This window comes from Sus scrofa, chromosome 16, assembly GCF_000003025.6.
Source record: "Sus scrofa isolate TJ Tabasco breed Duroc chromosome 16, Sscrofa11.1, whole genome shotgun sequence".
In the NCBI taxonomy this organism is placed as follows: domain Eukaryota; kingdom Metazoa; phylum Chordata; class Mammalia; order Artiodactyla; family Suidae; genus Sus; species Sus scrofa.
The window spans coordinates 48,514,628-48,534,691 of record NC_010458.4 but is presented as its reverse complement, the minus strand read 5'-3'; the positions used below and the strand labels follow the sequence as shown (position 1 = coordinate 48,534,691).

At 41.8% G+C, this 20,064-nt stretch overlaps 1 protein-coding gene across 2 annotated transcripts in view; it reads left to right on the top strand.

The window, feature by feature from the left end:
• MRPS27 (mitochondrial ribosomal protein S27) overlaps positions 1-20,064 on the top strand; it is a 133,508-nt gene that overhangs the window by 107,880 nt on the left and 5,564 nt on the right. Inside the window, exons 6-11 of one of the 2 annotated variants that reach the window (XM_021076729.1) lie at positions 1,510-1,540; positions 5,180-5,294; positions 9,546-9,624; positions 12,533-12,648; positions 15,903-16,005; positions 18,891-19,033. In XM_021076729.1, coding sequence (XP_020932388.1) covers positions 1,510-1,540; positions 5,180-5,294; positions 9,546-9,624; positions 12,533-12,648; positions 15,903-16,005; positions 18,891-19,033 — 587 coding nt within the window. The remainder of the gene's footprint in view (positions 1-1,509; positions 1,541-5,179; positions 5,295-9,545; positions 9,625-12,532; positions 12,649-15,902; positions 16,006-18,890; positions 19,034-20,064) is intronic. The other variant, XM_021076728.1, reaches the window with a different exon arrangement.

Below are 20,064 nucleotides of genomic sequence, written 5' to 3'. Positions count from 1 at the left end.
TTGGGGACAACTAATGATTGATGAGAGCAGAATTTCCAGCAGGAAGCAAAAGAAAGTAATTGTCCTTCTAGAATAAGAAATTGGGTGGCCATGATTGAATCAGCTTCTGATTTAAATAGTCACAGGACACCCTCTTGCTCTTTGGTTCTAGTTTAGGAAAATACTCAAGCCTTTAAATATTATACATTTTGCTTCACTGATGAGATTCCAGGTCCGCATTACAAGCTTTGGAGCCAGCTGTATTTTCCTTTTGGCATTCTCCCTGTCCTCCCTTTACCCCAGCCCCCTCACCTATCTTCATGTCTACCCAGCTCAGGGACCAAGGCTTCCATCTGTAAAGCCCGTTGCCACAGGATACAGAATCCACTTGGGAGGAGGGGAAGTTGCATGTGTATGTTTGCGGATGGTGGCTCTCATAATCAGATAAATGTTGTGGAAAGCTTGCTCATTCACATGGAAGAGCCAGCGCTGCAGCTAAATGGTGGAGCTGCTGAGCTCCAGGCCCTGGCATCTGTGCATTAGCCCTGCTCAGCCAGGAGCGCTTTTATTTGTGATACTGAAAGAGCTGGGGAGCATCACCACTTTTGCCTTCAGCAATAACCTTTAGTTGAACCCATGGAAAAAAGGCTCTGTTGCACTTTTTTTTTTTTTTTTTAAATGAACTGATGAAATTGATCACAAGTAAGAAATCTCGTATGACTTCTGCATACAGTAAAGAACCCTCTATGTAATCACAGTAAGTGGTGTTTTTCTTTTCACTCTTGACCTCCTTTATGTAACTGCTCTTCCCTTCTAAGATACCTCAAAGGTATTGAAGACTTTTGCCCCAAGTCATGCATCCTGTGATTCTGCACTCCTTCCTTCCTGGTGACATCAGTCTTGAATGAGCAATAGTGCTGGCAAATGCCCTGTAAAGTCTGGAATGTAGCCCGATTTTTGAGGAGAGGAAGCTTCTCAGTTCCTGCTTTTGATTGGCCTAAGCAAGTTCTGTCTTCACCTGGAAACCCCACTGAGCTCCATGGGCAGAGGTCTCTTCAGCCATGGGATACCAGCTTTGGGAACTAGTCAAGTGGGAGCTGGGGAGCACATTTCTTCATTCTTTTCTTCTTGTACTCCTCCTTTCTTCCAAGGAAACATTCATGCCCTTAGAACTGTCGTTAAGTTTGCTTCTATCTTACAAGCAGGAAGCTCAAAATGTCTCTTGCCTTTGTGAGCACAAGCATTGTTGGGGTTATTTGGGTTGCTCTTGTTTATCTTTTACACACTCACACGGTTTGCCTAGCTTGGCAGCCTGCAGGCCTGGACAATAATAAAGCTTCTGTCGAGGTGAGCAAACAGCTGATGGCACGGGGCACAGTGGAGACTCCTACAGTGGCTGCCTGTAATCTGCCAGGCTGGTGGTCAGAGCAGGAGAGAACAAAAGCCAGTCTGTTTGCAGGCAATTTGGAAAAATCAATGTGTTAGTTGTGTTCTTGTCTCTTTGCCTTTCTCTTAGCTGAAAAGGAGAAGGCTGGTCCAGCAGCTCACAGAATCGTTCCAGGCAAGTACCCATTCCAGAGACTTACCTGCCACTGGTGGTTCTAAAAAGGGCCCAAGTTTTTCTCTCTGACCTGTTTAAAAAGTCATTGACAGCGAATTTTTAAACTCACCATCCAGAGTTGGGCTGTATCTCAATGTTTTGAGTTGTTTATATTCTAGATAGTTACAGAAGTTGTGAGCTAATTTTTTCTTTTTTTTTTAATACTGGTGAGGGCTTCAAAATTTATTTGTTGCCTGGCTAGAAAATGCAAGAATTGCACTTTTGCCAGCATATTTAATAATACACATCACGTGTAAATGTTGCCTCTTATTCCTAAGTTGATTTCATGTTGTCACTTAGTTAAAAATGCCCTAGTCATGGTTATGTGTCTGGATTATTAGGTTTTACAGAGCAGAGATCACACCCAGTAAGTAGCTCTGTTCCAGGATGGGAGAGGGAGTGAACTTATTAAAGAATAATTTGAGTCTCTTAACAAATTTTTCAGAGGGCAGCCATGCAGAGATGATTATATTAGTTATGTGAAGTCTTGAGTGACATTCCCTTTAGGCTTCTGAGAAATAAACTGTGAAAAGGAAAGACTTCAGGAAAAGAGACTCTTCTGTTCATCTGTGTATTATAGTTAGCCTCAGGAGGTTCCCAAAAGGCTTTAAACAAATTTTCTTGTGAGTTTCGAAAGTCTACAGCTAGACCCTGTTCATTTTTGTTAGGCTTTTTCAAAGCCTAAAAACGGTCTGTTGATCGTGAATAAGAGAAAAGGGTGTTTGGTTGGCTGTGGTCTTGGTGCTTTTATTTTAAAGTCCATCCAGAAGAAAAGTAGTAGATTTAGTAGTCATTGAAGACATCCTAAAGCAGAAGATTGAAGTGAGATTTAAACAGTCTTGGGTGAAGGAGGTAATTGACATTTGTTTTGTTAATGTGCTTGTTTGTTTTTAAAGGAAAATGGACTAAACCAAACAAACACTACTACCAAAAACACCTCTAGCTTCTAGCAGCTCCCTTTGCATCTTTAGCATATATCATGCCCCCCCATATTATTGTTTTACTGACCTTATTTTTGTAATGAGATTATAAATGCCTCAGAGAATTTACAGTTCTTCATATATACCATAGAAGTTAACAAAATGATCAGTACATTATTGCATTTAATACATTGTGTTGATTGAAGCTATTTTTATTTGCCAAAAACCCTCCACGGGCCACAAGTTATGTCAGGCACTGAGGAATCAGTATTGAGCGAGTCAGCCACTGCCCCTGCTTACTGCCCAGGAAGCTTCCAGGCTAGCAAAGACACATGACTAGTACACTTGGTATTTAGCTTGACCTTTTTTTTTTTTTTTTTTTTTTTAAATAAAATTAACTTTTAATTGGCTGTTACACTTTAAATCTCAGATTTTTTCCAGAGTAACAGGGAGAGATGCTCAAAACAGCTCAATTATTGACTTTAAAATGTGGAAGAAAGCGTGAATAAAAGATATATTTTGTTTCGTCTGTATGCATTAGACCTAGTATCTAAGGCACTTATACACTGTCTTTCTCTGGCTGGGTCATGCTCAACCTGAATATAATTTGATTCATTTCTATCTTTCTGCTTTCAAAGGGATTAATTTTGTAGAGAAAGAAAGGGTGAAAGAGACATTTCCAGCCAAATCTAAGGAGAAGGCTAGATGACTCTAAATCCATAAAATATTTTCAGATCTTATTTTTGCCAAATCTCTCACCAGATCACTAATAAATACCCTAAATAAAATATTACCTCTCACTTACTCTCTTTTTCTCAGCTTTCCTTTGACAGAGAACCTGTTCAGCAGGAAGCTATCCCAATACCAGATGGCAGGAAATAGCAGGTGGCAGATTGAATAACCAGCCTCTGAAAAACACCAGTATTAGCCTGTAGCCCCAACTCCGAAATATGGCACAAAATCCTTTAAGTTTTTGTCTTACCTGTTTGTTTTTAAGAAAATTGTTTCATTTTTGTGGAATCCAGAGATTGATCTGCTTCCTAAATAATCAAAGAAAAGGTAGGAACTTCAGCAGTCATGAGATGATGTTTAAGTAACCATCCCGATCAGAACAGATAAACAATAGAGGATTTTGCAAAAGCCTTTACGAGGCCGCCTCACGCTCCATCTCCCTCCTCACTCAGCCTTGTGGCGTGGACCCCAGGAGCAAGGAGAAGCCACCTCTGCTCAGGGGTCAGCAGTGTGTGCCAGCTCTAGGCAGGAGCAGCATTTGAGTTACTTTCTAAATTCCATTCCTTTGTGGAAATACTGGTGCTGAATACAGCTTAGCTTGGACTGCTTGGGTCTTTTAAAACCATGTGGAGGAGTTCCTGTCGTGGCCCAGCAGTAATGAACCTGACTAGTATCCATGAGGACGCAGGTTCAATCCCTGGCCTCACTCAGTGGGTTATGGATCCGGAGTTGCTGTGAGCTGTGGTTGCAGATACAACTCGGACCTGGCATTGCTGTGGCTATGGCATAGGCCAGCAGTTCCAGCTCCAATTCGACCCCGAGCGTGGGAACTTCCATATGCCGAGGGTGTGGCCCTTAAAAAAAAAAAAAAAAAATGTGGAGAGCAGTAGGAAGCAAGAGGAGATAGACGAAAGCCCTGGAATAGAGCCCTGAGAAAGCCAGCATCATCATGGATCTGGGAGGGCCTGAATTCTAAATTTTGCTTTTTTTTTTTCTTTTTGATTTTGTTTACTGAAGATTGTCCCTGTCTCTCCTAGTGCCACAAGAAATAGCAATATAACTCAAAGCTGGAGTTCCCGTCGTGGCATAGCGGAAACGAATCTGACTAGGAACCATGAGGTTGCGGGTTCAATCCTTGACCTCACTCAGTGGGTTAAGGATCAGGCATTGCTGTGAGCTGTGGTGTAGGTCGCAGACAGGGCTCGGATCTGGCATTGCTGTGGCTCTGGTGTAGGCTGGCAGCAGCAGCTCCGATTAGACCCCTAGCCTGGGAACCTCCATATGCCTCAGGTGCAGCCCTCAAAAGACAAAAAATTTAAAAAAAAAAAAAAGCTGATTTTCCTCTAGAATTGCTATGCTATTAGAGTTTTCATTTTTGCTTTATCTGTTTTATTTACTTATTTTTATGTATTTATTATTTTAGCTGCACCTGTAGCACATGAAGATTCCTGGGCCAGGGCTTGAACCCATGCTGCAGTTGCAGCCTACGCCACAGCTGCAGCCACACCAGATCCTTAACCTGCTGCACCACAAGGGAACTTTCTCGTCTATTTTATTTTAAGCTTCTGAAGTATCAGCTTCCACATCTATCTTCTAATGAAATATGGATTTATATAACACTATGATTAATAGAGTATTTTCCTCAGATCATCTTTTGAAAATCTCATATTAAATAAAAGAAGATGTTGAATTGGAAGGTATAAGTAAGGAGTAAAATTTTTATGTCTTTGTTTAATAGTTATTTTGCCTTCCCTTTCCCATTTCAGACTTTATAGTTAGTATGTTTTATCCTTATATTTTTCTTAACTGATGGCCTTGATGACTTTTATGATCACATTGACTGCACATCTGTGAATATCTAAGAGAAGGACCTACTGATGGAAGGTGGATTTGGGCATTGACATTTAAGAGTTAATACCAGTTTTGTCTCTTCTTATGCTTTATTTAGATTTCGACACAGCCCCAACTGCTGGTACTTGAGAGATTGGACTATCCACACGTGGATTAGGCAGTGTCTAAAATATGGTGCACAGGACAAAGCCTTATACACCCTTAAAAATAAGGTGAGTGGTTTCCTGGCATCTGCAGCTTATTCTCCCAGGTTTAGGTAATGTGGTCTTTGCACCATTACAGTTACTGCAAAGAATATTACAAGGAAATTACATTTAAATTTATTTGCCCTTAGATATCCTTTTTAGGATGGAGCTGGCAATAAATTAATTACTATATTAAAAATAAAAATTCCTGTAACTGCTATATTTCCAAGCATAGTGACTTAAAAATGGACAGATAAAAGCAAAAGATAATCCAATCATGAGAACTGTCAGTAGTCATTTCATTCTCTATCCCTGAGTCTTGGATTTCTTGCCTAGTTTCCTTCGATGAAGTTTAGGGGAAAAGAGAGAATTCCCAGATTATTCAAAACATCTCTTCCTAAGTGCCTAACTGCTCCCTCAAGCCTGAATGCCCTATACTTTGAGTGTTATACACTCCACCCAAGGGTTGAGTCTTCACTACCTTCATAGTGTAAAGCTAAGCGCAGAATAAGCAAAAGTTTAGATGGAATTGTTGAGTCTCAAGCTACAGTCCGAGTTTGACCCATAACAAGACTTTAACAACCTTTCTGTGGAAGTGTGCTATTTCTGTAGTGTCACTGGGCCTTGTATGATAGAACTCAAAAAGAAAATTTTGTTCTTAGGTTTTGTTTCCATGACTTGGGCCCAGTTTAACTTAATATACATTGCAGACAGTTTGTGTTTGAGATTTTGCATTGAGTATGGCATTGTCTGCAAAAATGAGAAATATCTTATCCTTACCCTTGGAAAGCTTATAATTTAATGAAGTAGATAAACAGATTCACTGATAAGTCTAGTACTAGGGCCCAGGGAAAGGAATGGATTAAATACTGCTCCTCACTTCAGTGCTAAACGACACAGATTATACTCAAAGATGAAAACAAAACAGGAAGGGTCTAGAAAGGCAAAAAAAAGTCTCTGTCGTTTTCTGCCTCTCCTAGTCTTGCCATGAAAAGATTCTTGTGTCTTTGGGAAGACACAAGCTGTAAGCCCATAAATTCCACCAGTTGCCCATAACTTCAGGCAAATAGTAATTTTATCCTTCTAGGTTTTAGTTTTTTCAATTCTAAGGCAAGTGAGTTGAACTAAATCAGTGATTTCCAACCTTTGCTGCCCATTAGAATCACATAAGTTTTTAAAGGAGTTTTTGTTGTTGCGCAGTGGTTAATAAATCCAACTAGGAACCATGAGGTTGTGGGTTCAATCCCTGGACTTGCTCAGTGGGTTAAGGATCCAGCATTGCCATGAGCTGTGGCGTAGATCGCAGACAAGGCTTGGATCCCGCTTTGCTGTGGCGTAGGCTGGCGGCTACAGCTTTGATTAGATCCCTAGCCTAGGAACCTCCATATGCCAAGGGAGTGGCCCTAGAAAAGGCAAAAAGACAAAAAAAAAAAAAAGTTTTTAAAAATCATAGATGCTTTTCTCCACCTGTAAGATTCTAATTTAAATGATCTTTCTGGAGCCCAGGCACTGGTGTTTTGAATGTTTTTTAAAAAAATAGATTTCATTCTTAGAACAATTTTAGGTTCACAGCAAAATTGAGCAGAAGGTTCCAAGATTGCCCATATGCTCCCTGTCCCCACACATACACTGCCCTACCATTATGCAGATTCCCCATCAGAGTGAGCTATTTGTTACAACTGATAAACCTGCAATGACAGTCACCCAAAGTCCATAGTTTACATTAACGTGCACTCTTGGTGTTGTACATTCTGTGAGTGTGACAGACATGTAATGACATGTATCTACTATCATAATTTCATACAGACTAGTTTCACTGCCTTTAAAATCCTCTGTGCTCTGCCTATTCATAATTCATTGGTGTCTATTTAAAGCTCCCAAGTTGATTCTAATTTGCATCCAGGGCTGAGAATCATTGACCAGTTGAGTTCTAAGATTCCATCTTAAATGATTTATCATTCTAAAATATTTTGTTTTTGAAGTTCCCATCATGGCTCAGTGGAAATGAATCTGACTAGTATCCATGAGGACACAGGTTCGATCCCTGGCCTCATTCACTGGGTTAAGGATCTGGCATTGCCATGAGCTGTGGTATATAGGTCGCAGACACGGCTTGGATCTGGTTCTGCTGTGGCTATGATGTAGGCCGGTGGCTACAGCTCTGATTAGACCTCTAGCCTAGGAACCTCCATATGCTGTGAATGTGACCCTAAAAAGACAAAAAAAAAAAAAAAATTTTGTTTTTACCTTGCCCCAGGGATTAATGAAGATTTGGATACTGCTTTGATAAATTTAAACACTTCCCATGCCCTTTAAAACAATGGCTTTTAACCTTTTTTTTTTCCCCCTTTCAGCACATCTGTGGCATTCTGTACAGCCTACTAGTGATAGTGACTCAGTTCAGCAGTGATTTGCAACTAGGGTTCAGGTTTATCAGAATTTCTCAAGGTGGTGGGTATAACTGGAAAAAATTCCTCCATTGTTTCTGCCAGTTAACAGATGCAGGGGGAGGGGTGAGCGGTTATCCTACTGAAGTAAAAATTTTATTCATTCATTCATTCGTTTATGTATTTTAGGGCCACACCATGGCATATGGAAGTTACCAGGCTAGGGGTTGAATTGGACCTACAAGCTGCCAGCCTACACCACAGCTATGGCAATGCCAGATTCTAGCCATGTCTGTGACCTACACCACAGCTCACAGCAATGCCGGATCCTTAACCCACTGAGCAAGGCCAGGGATCGAACCCACAACCTAATGGGTACTGATTGGGTTCATTACTGCTGAGCCATAATGGAAACTCCTAAAGTAAGAATTTAAAACTAACATATAGCACTGTCTAGATCATTAGTAGTCAAACTTGATTGTGCATGAAAATCACATGGGAAACAGTAAAAACTTCAAGTTTCTTGGGTCTTGAAAAACCAGTCTAGGAGTTCCCTGGTTGGTTCGGTGGGTTAAGGATCTGGCACTGTTGCTGCTGTGGCGCAGGTTTGATTCCTGGCCCAGGAACTTCTGCGTGCCTCGGGCACAGCCAATAAAGGCAGTCTAAGAGATAAGTGCTGGCGAGAAGGGCTACTTTGTGCACTGTTGACAGGGATGTAAATGTATGCAGCCACTGTGGGAAACAGTATGGAGATTCCTCAAGAAATTAAAACTAGAACTACCGCATGATCCAGCAATCCCACTTCTGGGTGTTTATCCAAAGGAAGTGAAATCACTGTCTCAGAGATATCTGCACCCTCATGTTCATTGCGGTGTTATTTATAATAGCCAAGCCATAAAAACAGCCTACATGTCCATTTACAGATGAATGGATAAAGAAGGGGTGTGTGTGTATATACATATGATGAAATATTTAGCCATGAAAAAGGAGATCCTGCCATTTGAGACAACATAGACAAACCTTGAGGGTGTTAGGCTAAGTAAAATAAGTCAAAGACAAATACTCTATGATCTCACTCATATGTGAAATCTAAAGCTGAACTCATAGCAGAGCTGTGTTCAGAATAGCGGATGCCAGGGGCTGGGCAGTGTGGGGAGTGAGGAGATGTCGGTCGAGGGTACAAACTTGCAGTGGTAGGATGATGAGGTTCTGAGGATCTGATGTACAGAATGATGACTGGTTGACAGTCCTGTGTTGTGCACTTGAACGTTGCCAGGAGTTCTTAGCCCCACAACCAAAAAATGGTCACTCTACGAGCTGATGGATGTGTTAACTCACCTTATTGTAGTAATCATTTTGCAGTGTCTGTATAGTGTGTTCACTTACGTTTACATCTTTAAACTACACAATGTTCTTAGTCAACTGTGTCTTAATAAAATTGGGGGAAAAGCAGTCTAAGGACCAGAAAATGCTGCATGATGTGATAAATGTGTGCTTTCTCAAGGGAGTGCATTGTTGCATTGATATTCATACCTTATGAAAAGAATCACTGAACAGTGGAGCATGGTGGTTTTTTTACTGTTTTGGTTTGATCTGGGTTTTTTTTTAGCTATGATGAGGTGTTAGAATTGAGCTTTATTTTTCACATGTCAGTTGTCTTATATCAGACACCCACTTAGAACTTTCTCACCCTGACCAAAAGTTCCAGTTACCAAACTGCATGAGTCATAGCTTCTATTTCACTGTCACAGATGCTGTAAAATGATACTCAGATATTTTAAAGCTAATGCTGGCAAGTTTTTTTCCTGAATAACACATAGGCATATATTATAAACTGAATTAAATGATTATTTTTTCTCTTATTTTACTTTTATTTTTGTTTTCACTACAGGTCCAATATGGCATTTTCCCAGATAACTATACATTTAACTTACTGATGGATTATTTCATAAAGAAAGAAAATTACAAAGGTAAGAAACCAAACTCAGGGCTGGTTTATGATGGATCTTCAGCTCCCAAAGGGAGGTAAATGTAGGCACTTTTCCTTTTTAAAATTTCTTAATGACATCTCTCTATATCACTCTTTCTGTTTTTCTTTTCTTTCTCTTCTCCCCCCCCCCCTTTTTTTTTTGGCTATGGCTTCATGTGGGATCTCAGTTCCCAGATCAGGATTGAACCCAGGCCACAGTGGTAGGTAAAGCACTGAATCCTAACCACTAGACCACCATGGAGCTCCCAACATCACTCTTTCAGTCAAAAATAGATATACCATACCAGAAGAACAGATAGTTGAATCATATCCAGGTTTTTTTTTTTTTCTCCTCTGAATTTCTCGAGTTTATTTGTTCATGTCTCTTTGGGCCAAGGACAGTGAATTTAAGCAATACACCTTGTCGGAGTTTCCATGGCGAGTTAAGATTATATTAATTCTGCTGTTAGCTTGACTTTTTAAAAGACCATTTGCTAGCTTTGTTTCATTCAAATCACAGTTGTTATAGTGTGTGCAGTGTGTGACTATAAAGTCTGTCAACTTTTCTTGGAAAGAGGAGTATGCTCGCTATGAAGGGAAGTCATTTCACCTCCTCAGGCTTGTTTCCCCATCTCTAAAAAAAAGTGCGTTGGTGATGTCTGACCTCTCTTTACCTGCCAAATTCTCTGACCCTGCCAAATTCAAGTGGCTCTTAACTTCGGCAACAGTAAGGGAGGCCAAGGAAAGATGCGGTCTCGGCAGACCCTACAGAGCCACAGTGGAGCCTTGGCAGTCTCCTGTGGATGGAACAGTACGCCTGAGCTTGCAGCTCTGCAGGCATTGAAGAAGGAAAGAGGAGGCCACACACTGGCTTCCTCTCCCACCATTTCATCCTCAGCCTTGGTTCTGAGGAGCTATAAGCCACCTCGTTAGAATAGTCACTACCCCAGGGATGTGGCTGTGGAGTGGGGGTCATTTATGCCTTTCTGACACCTGTGATTCCTGTCATTGGGTTACATCCCCTCATCTCTGCACACCGGCACCCTCAGCCTTTCCCATGGCATCCATTACTCAGTGACGAGCCTGCGGCTTGGGGACCTCTCTCTGCTTTATCTTCTCTCTCCGAAGGCTTGCAGTTGTTGACGACCAAAGAATATGTACTGTGTGGGGGTTTTTTTGAAATGTTAATTATCCTTTGTCCATTTTTTTCTCAGTTTTAAACAAGTATTTCCTGAATTCAACTAAGAGATAATTAGCATTCGCATGTTTCATAATCCATTCTCTGTGAACATCAGATATAAGAATCCTTATTCATGTATCACTGGAAAATTATGTAGTAGAAGTTTCCTCTCCTCACTCTCTCTTTAAAGGGTATGTGGGAAGGAGCTTGTTTTTTTTCCTGAATTCAGAATGACTAATTAACATTGAGGATTTTTTAAAATGATGTTTTGAAGATTACTATCATTTATATCAAAAATTTACAAAATATACTTTGTATTATTGTTTAGTAGGGAATATCAAAGTACATAAATCATGGAGAAAAAGAAAATTACTTATACAGGTCAATGTAATTTCACTTCCCAAGCTGACTGAAATGAAGACTATAAATTAAATGTTATTTATTTTTCATGTGTAATTTTCAATTCAGTAATGAACAGTTGACAAAATTGAGATTTTTTTTTTTTTAAACTGGATCCTTGTGTTCTTTTAAAATATCGGATTGTTTGAGGGAGAGGGGTGTTTTTTTTAAATCTCTTCCAGGCTCTTATCTTGCTACTGACACTAGGTGACTCCCTGGTCTGCCTCCCATTTCAGCTTCTCCGTTTGCAAAATGAATATAGCAGTTCTTGCCTGTGGCCTCATTTAGAACTATGACCACACATACAAAATCATCTGACTAGGAACAGTCAAAATTATAAGTTACTATTTTTTAATTATGGGTATATATGAGTCCTCAATTAATTATGAGTGTATGCAAAAAAATTGGTTAAAAGAGCAGTCCAGTCACAAATATTTCTTGTGCCTGCATTATGTGCAGGCACCATATTTTAAACCAACAGTAACATTCTATAATTTAGCAACCAATATTAAAGGAAAGTGTTTGAATTTGATTTTCTTGGCTCCCACCTCTGTTGTGAAATATTGAGGGGAAATAAATCTTGACCTTGCTCAAGATCTGGTCTCCTATGATCAGCATTCATGTGAAAACAAATATCTTACATGTAGCACTCAGGGACTTATAACCCCTGTGAATAAGACTTTCCTTTGTTCTTTTAAACTGAGCCTGATGGTCCTTGTTGTAGTCATCAGTTTTCTGTCTTTGAAATAACACCTGGGGTTTAGAATTGTCTCTAACACTTGTCCTCTTTTGGCCAAACAGGGAGAAGTTTCCAGAACATACAGTAGGACAGTCAGCACCACCCCCTCTCTACTTGTCAGGGTGACCTGGAAAATACATTTGCCTCCTTTCTGAATTCCTCAGCTCTTCCAGCTGACGGACACGATGCCTTAAATTTGCTTCACAATTTATGAGACATCTTCATATGTATTATTTTGTTGGACTGTCCAACAATCTTTTGAGAAATATATGGTACAAATGGTCTTTTCTTATTATCAAGATGATACTGGGCGAGATTGAGAGAAATTGATTTATTCAGTGCCCTTGAGGACAGTGGTGCAGTAGCACCTTATTCAGTACGTGGTAGTATGTACACTAGAACCTAAAGATTTGGGAAAGACCTGGTGTGTGGAAGAACTAGGATCAGAGCTCACATTTCTTAACTTCTTAATTCTGTTTATTTTTCTGTCATGCCCCACTTTTTTTTAAAGAGTGTTTGTAGTTAAATACAGATTTGATGATGTTACCTAAAACTAATTTCCTCTCGTTTTTACGTTGATCTTCTTGCCAGATGCTTTATCCGTGGTTTTTGAGATCATGATGCAAGAAGCTTTTGAAGTCCCTTCCACCCAGCTCCTCTCCCTCTATGTTTTGTACCACTGCCTTGCAGAGAAGACAGACTTGAGTGTAAGTGAGCTACCTCACAGCAGTACTGAGAGCAGTACTTAGAAGAGGCAAGCAGCGGCTGCTTGGGAGGATGAGGTGGCCAGAGGAAACGCCTGCCCTCAGCATCTGGACAGAGATAAGTGGCGTGCAGCCCTGTGACTCTGCACAAGCAGAAATGAGAATTTGCTCTGTACATTTTAGGTACTGGGTTCTAACAGGCTGAAACTAGATGTTCCTCCACCTGGAAGAATCTCAAGTGAAAAGTCTTTATGTACATTCTGAAACTTGAGCTACACTGAGTGCACCTTAGACATTCAGAAACGGGTAATTGATAGTCACTGAGAGCCAGACATGGCATAGCAGTGAGGCAGTGAGGCAACTAGCTTTGCCCATGACCTCAGGTATTAAGTACTGGTGGTTTAATTTGTGTCATTATTTTCTAAGGTGACTCTGGGTCAGTGCAGAACACCAGGTTTTGGTTTCATCTTTTAGGTTAGGATATTTAGTCATCGTTTATTGCTATGCTAAGAATAACAACAGTAATAATAACAACAATAATACTTAAATAGCACTTACTTCACATCAGGCTTTGCTTCCGGTGTTTTAAATTTATTAATTCATTTAATCCCACAACTCCATGCAGATGGGCACCAGGGTGTTACATAGCCACCCAGCTAGGAGGTGATGAAGCCGCCTGGTAAAGCCAGGCAGCCTAGCCCTCCAGACCCAAAAATACTACTTTGGGTAGGAATTGAAGAAATCATCTAGCCCGGTCTCCATTCTTAAAAATGTGTGGTGTGTTCTGTCTTTCTAAGATGAGTGTGTCATAGCCCACGGCATACCTCTTGTTCATTAGTTCATTAAATATATATTGAGCAAGTACTACATTCCATACATTGCCGAGTGCTAGTTATACAGTGGTGATCAAACATTTCCTGCTTACATCTAAGAAGTATGCAGATATTTAAAACAAACCAAGCAAATACGCAAATATAAAATTCTTGCTGTAGTGAGCACTACAAAGATATCATCTATGAAAAGCCTGTATGGCAGGGAGTTTTTGTTTGTATTCTAAACTCAGGTTAGGAAAAGCTTCTTCCTTAAGGAAGTAGTTCTTGAGTTAAGGGTCACTGCATCTCTGCAAAGTACATTACAAAGACTTGATTTGATAAGGAAAATAATTAATTTGGCTCTGAATGTGTTGCATTTTGAGATACTTTTGAGACAGATTTCACAAGGGAAATTGGCATCTTAATGGAAAAATCTGGACCGGAGCTGTACTCTGTATACATCCACGTGTAAATGTCTGCAGATGATGCACAGGCCAAAAGGAGAATCAGGAATGTACTGGAACAAACACCGTGGGGGGAGGAGGTCTACGTATAGAACACTCCTGAGAGGGCAGGTCAGATGAGGGCTTTTGCAGAGTGCATTGAACCTTACTGGCATGAGCACCTTAGAATGATGGGGCAGGAAACCAAATTGAAGTGGATTGTGGAGTGAGTCAGAGGTGCAGAAAAGAGACAGCGAGAGTAGGCAGTGTTTTGAGATGAAGAGTGGAAGCAGGGGAGGGGAGCCTGAGGGTTTGCTCTGTATTCATGCGAGAAGCAGAAGCCTGAAATGAGAAAACCTGAGGACTCTGGTGAATAGCTCCAGATTTAGTCCATAATAGTCCATACAATGTAAGTTACAGGCTTGGAAGAGACCTAATATTTTATGTTAACACTGATAGTCTTTCATATAAGCAGCAGTGGTTGTATTATTCCCAGCAGTCATCAGAACATCTCTGAGACATCCATTGCTTCATTTCCATTCATCTTTGTAGAAATCCTTCTGGAAGACTCACCAGCCCCACCCCTGCTAGGTCCTGGCACAGCAGGCATGCCCTTCATTTGGCTTTTAGCCCCTGTTGAGTCCTGGTACTATAGGTCATGTTTTTCCTAAAGAAAAGAAACAAAGTTTTTAAGGCTCCCTATGTGTTATTCCGGGGGGGGGCCCTTTTCATTCAGTGTATGTGGGGGACAATCAAGCCTTTGAGTGATTTGCTTTTGAAAAGGAAGTGAAGTGACCTGGTCCTTAATTACCAGCTCTCTTACTCAGTTGTGCTGCGGAGCTCCTGGGGAGGCTTTGTTTTTCTCCCAAGATCTTTGCTTTTTTAAAAGTTTAGAAAAACCTTAAGAAATTATGCTTGGATTGCACAAAGGCCATTCCCAGCAAAGAGGTCCGGGTGCCCATTAACACCTGGGGTGCCTCGCTTACACCTGGCTGCAGTTGTAGCTCGCACAGCTTGTTCATTCTTCCACCAGTGCAGGGCTACCTGAGCTTTGCCTTTTTTATTTCCAACCCAGAACAAAGGCTCAGGCTGACGACATGTGCTCTCCATCCCATCACAGCTTTCATTGTCTGGGGGCATTGTCAAGGCTCTCCTTAGGCCTGCCTTTCCATTGAGCACCCCGCTCTGCCTGTCACAGCTGTTGCTAGTCTGCAGCAACCTTAGCAATGTTTGTATTTTTGCCCTTTTTTTCCCCCAAGTCTCCAAAGGCTTCAATTTTTATTAAAGTGTAATTTTGCACCCTGGGTTGAAAGAAATGATCACTAAGTGTTTCTGATTGCCTAATTTATTTTTGAGAGGCATAAATCTATCTAAAAGCAGCCTAATAGTTGTATTTATTTTAACACTGTAAAGTAGGAGTCTTATTTCTGAACTGTTTAAAATTCAGAAAGTTTTCTCCATGTCATAGCAATGTCAGTGAATACAGGGCTGACGGCATGGATAATCTTATTGATTGTGTCAAGGCAGCATTGATCTAGAGTGTACTGATTGTAAAAGGAACTCTTACTCACTGCCCCAAATGTGGAAAATAATGAAAAGTACAAAGAAGAAAACCAAAATTGCTCATAATTTCACTGCCCAGAAATTTGTTAACATGTAAGGCATTTCTTTTTTTTTTTTTTGGCTGCACTCAGCATCATGAGCAAGTTCCTGGATCAGGGATCGAACCCATACCACAGCTGTAACCAGAGCCATAGCAGTGACCTCAACCCGCTGAGCCATGAGGGAACTCCATATATAGGGCATTTCTATTCCCTATTTTTCATTAAAATTAAATATTTTTTGCTTGCAAAATTGGGATTATAATGTATCTTTAGCTTTGTTACTTTCTTTTATTTAGTGTTAGAATGTGTTGTTTTTTCCTCTGTGTCATGAAAAACCACATTTTTGCATATGGTATGCATTGCCTGGCTGGACCATGACCTGGTATATTCTGTTGCAGTGGGAAGAGGAGAGGAACTTTGGTGCATCCCTGTTACTCCCAGGTCTAAAGCAAAAGAACTCAGTGGGGCTGAGTTCCCAGCTGTATGGCTATGCACTTCTTGGTAAGCGAGTGGTCCTTACAAACATGGTTCTTCATGGATGGAACTGATGCATTCTTCTGCTTCACAATAAAATTGTAATTTCATTTAAACTTGCTATGGAACTCCAATGCAGCTTTCCCTTTTAGCATAACACCAGACCTTGATGGACTTAGAGGTATCACCTAAGACAGTAAAGAAGCTTCTAAAACCTGTCACTGCTGGCAAGGTGAGAACTAGGTCTTTTTTTAAATTTTAGGGCTGCACCTGAGGCATATGGAAGTTCCAGGCTAGGAGTCAAATCAGAGCTGCAGCTGCCGGCCTACACCACAGCCACAGCAACACTCAGTTCCTTAACCCACTGAGCAAGGCCAGGGATCAAACCCTCGTTCTAATGGATACTAGTTGGGTTTGTTATCGCTGAGCCACAATGGGAACTCCCACGTGAGAACTAGTTCTGACAGCATTCTTTCTTTTTTTTCTTCTTCTTCTTGTATTTTTAGGGCCTACCCCGTGGCATATGGAGGTTCCCAGGCTAGGGGTTGAATCAGAGCTGTAGCCGATGGCCTACGCCACAGCAACGTGGGATCCAAGCCATGTCTATAACCTACACCACAGCTCATGGCAATGCCAGATCTTTAACCCGCTGAACAAGGCCAGGGATTAAACCTGCATCCTCATGGATTCCTCCTCAGATTCGTTTCCACTGAGCCACGACGGGAACTCCGCTGACAGTTGTCTTTTATATTTAGTGGTAACAAATATGAGGAAGGGATAAAGAAAGGAAAGATCTGGCCCTCTTTTGAGAAAACCAGCCAATAGAATCTTTCCCATTAGTAACGAAGATCTTTTTTTCTTTTCTTTTCCATTTCTTGGGCTGCTGCCACGGCATATGAAGGTTCCCAGGCTAGGGGTCTAATCAGAACTGTAGCCGCCAGCCTATGCCACAGCCACAGCAATGCGGCATCTGAGCCACATCTGCAACCTACACCACAGCTCACGGCAACACCGGATCCTTAACCCACTGACCAAGGCCAGGGATCGAACCCGCCACCTCATGCATGGTTCCTAGTCGGATTTGTTAACCACTGAGCCACAACGGCAACTGCAGTAACGAAGATCTTTTTGTCTCTTTAAACCTAAAGTCCAAGAGGTAAGAAATTAAGAGTTGGTGATGACTGCATACCCTTGGTATCGTTTGCTGGTGAGGGAAGAGATGCTCAGAGGGCACTTCCAGTAGCACTGAGAGAGCGGAGGGGAACCCACTGGTGCAGTGTGACTGTACCCTGCAGGGGGTCTGGCTTTGCTTTAGAGCCTCAGTCACATGGAACTCAGCCGGGAGAGCAGAGCCTTGTGAGGAGTGGCCCCGGCACCTGGGTTGTGTGGAACTTGGACGAATAACGTTGAACCTCAACATGCGTAAAGTGTGTCCCAATTTGCAGAGTTTTATTTGCTGGGTACTGTTTCGTTACCCTTCCATTTGGTCTCCTAAGTAGATAGGTGTTTGAGAAGCACCTTTTCCTGATCGTACATTGTGTTTACATAATTACCTTTGTTTTCTGAAAATCATCCAAGTTAGACCAGTTTGGCTGCTTTTCAAGTTGATTTTCACCGACAAAATGTGTGCGGCATTCTTGGAGGCTAATTCTGATAGAAACTGACTCGGAGGAGTTTCAGAATTTATTAGACAGGCCGACAAAAGAGTTGACTGCTCTTTTGAAAAATCATTTTCTCTTTATTTGCCATCTACGTTTGCTCTTGATTTAAATGTTTTTGCCCTTGCCCTCAGGTGAGCTGCTCAGGACTGTTACAGTGCATGGATTGTCCAGAAAGTTATCAGGGCTAAGAAATAGGTACCTTGTTGGTTTTGAGCAGAGTCCTGGGTGCTTTGGTTCTGGCAGCATCAGATCCAAAGCTCTTTGCTATCACGGTATCATGTGCTGTGCAGCCTCAGTCACCTCCGACAGAAGCAGCTTCCCAGAACGTGACTGCAGCCAGCCCCAAGCACCTTAAAGGTCTAAAATTAGCTGTCACCTGATGAGCTTTGTCTATTTATGTCCCACTACAGCTTTCCCAAATCCTCCTTCCCGGGAAAGATAAGTGAAGGTGGACTTAAGAGCTGGCAGCTCAAGGTGACTTCGGTCATTAGTGTGGAGAGGACTTCTGTTCCCTAGGAATCCAGAGACAGCCCCTGCCCCCATCTGGGGACCCTGCTGTCTGCCAGCCACATCCTAAGCTCCACTTGTGTTGATATCTCAAACCAGCACAAACATTCATGTCCTGAGATCCGAAAGGATGAGGAGGACTATATGATTTAAGTACTGATGAAGCTCAAATAAAGGGAAGAAGAGCAAAGTAATACACGTTTTTTTCTTTTTTCCTGTTAGGACAATCAATGGGATGTTTTGGAACATTTTAAAAAATGTCAAATGTTTCCTGGCAGGGGCGTTGTCAGATGTGGGCGAGATTTTCGCTGTAAGAAAGTTGTAGGATTTCTTTTTCTTTGGAAGATTTTGTTCTTGAAACAAAAGTAATATTTTGGTCGTTTGACTTGTTTTACAAAGGTAGTTCCATTTAAGAGGCAGATGTAGCAACCTCTCTAAATTTCCCTCAGCCCTGTGAGTCATATTCCTCATGATAATCTCCAGCAGTCCAAGTTGAAAAAGAAGAAAAATAAGTTGGCACAGCTTTATATTGACAAGAGTGTGTTGAATTTTACCACATTTTCCATCATCCATCTGAAGTGTCCTCTTCACTGGCTGGGGTGAAGCTCTTGGTATAGATTTGAACCAGTCCTTCTCCATTTCTGCCACTGCCCAGTGACCGTTCCTTTGTGCTTTCCTGTCCTCAGTCTCAGGCAGAGCAGGAAGCCGCGGCTGAGCCATCTTCATTGTTCTTTTTGGCTGCAGGGAAGGTAGAATTGCAGCAAGGGCTGAGGGCTGTGTACTGCAACATGCCGCTGCTCTGGCAACCAGGCTACCTCCACAGAGCCCTTCAAGTGATGGAGAAGGTGGCCTCCTCCCCAGAAGATGGACAGCTGTGTGGAGAAGCGGTAAGTTCCCCAGCCTGGCTTCACTGGGACTTGGCCATCTCCCATTCCTCCCAAGTTAAGCTTTAAATTTGTTTTCATTGTCCTCCCTCCCTCCCCAATTTATCTCTATAGAATCATGTACTTATTCAGTTGAAAAGAAATGAAAAACCGCATACATTGTCAGTATTACAAAAAGCACTAGAAAATAAGATTAATGTTGATTTTAGAGGTCATTGGGGGAAAAACAATTCCCCTCCCCTGAGATTAAATAATGTTTAATGTCCACCCCCCAACACACACAAATAGAATCTCAGTATGAGCTCAGGAGAGCTGAAGACTTCGTTCGTTCGTCCTTTTTTTTTTTTTTTGCTTTTAGCGCCGCACTTGCAGCACATGGCAGTTCCCAGGCTAGGGGTCAAATCAGAGCTACAGCTGCTGGCCTACACTATAGCCACGGCAACATGGGATCCAAGCCAAGTCCGCAACCTACACCACAGCTCAAGGCAACGCTGGGCCCCTAACCTACTGATCAAGGCCAGGGATCACTCCCTCTTTCTTTTTTTGGTGGGTGGTGGGGGGCAGGGGTGTTGAGCCCACAGCGTGCACGAGTTCTCAGGACAGCCATCATGCCCACATCATAGCAGTGACAGTGCCAAGTCCTTAGCTGCTAAGCTACCAGGGAACTCCTCATTTTTAATGTTTAGCATTTCTGTATCCTCATGTAGCCCTGGGAGACTTAACTACCTGTCAATTGTTCCTTCCATTAAACCATCTGTGGTGAATGCATGATGCTGAGATCTGGACCAGATGATCCTTTCAAAGCTCTAAGGCGTTCACTTTGCCTGGCTAGGAAACTAACTTCCCACCAGTCTCAAAGCTCATCCCTCTTGGTCACCTCCAGCTCTTGGCACTACAGAGTTACTAGACTTAGCTCAGGTTCCAGGAAAGTAGCCATGTGACAAGCCTCACACCTGACTGGCAACTGCATTGTTCATTCCTGTCCAAGCAGCTTTTGTTCAGAGTGAGGCCTAGAAGGCTATTGGCTGTTTCAT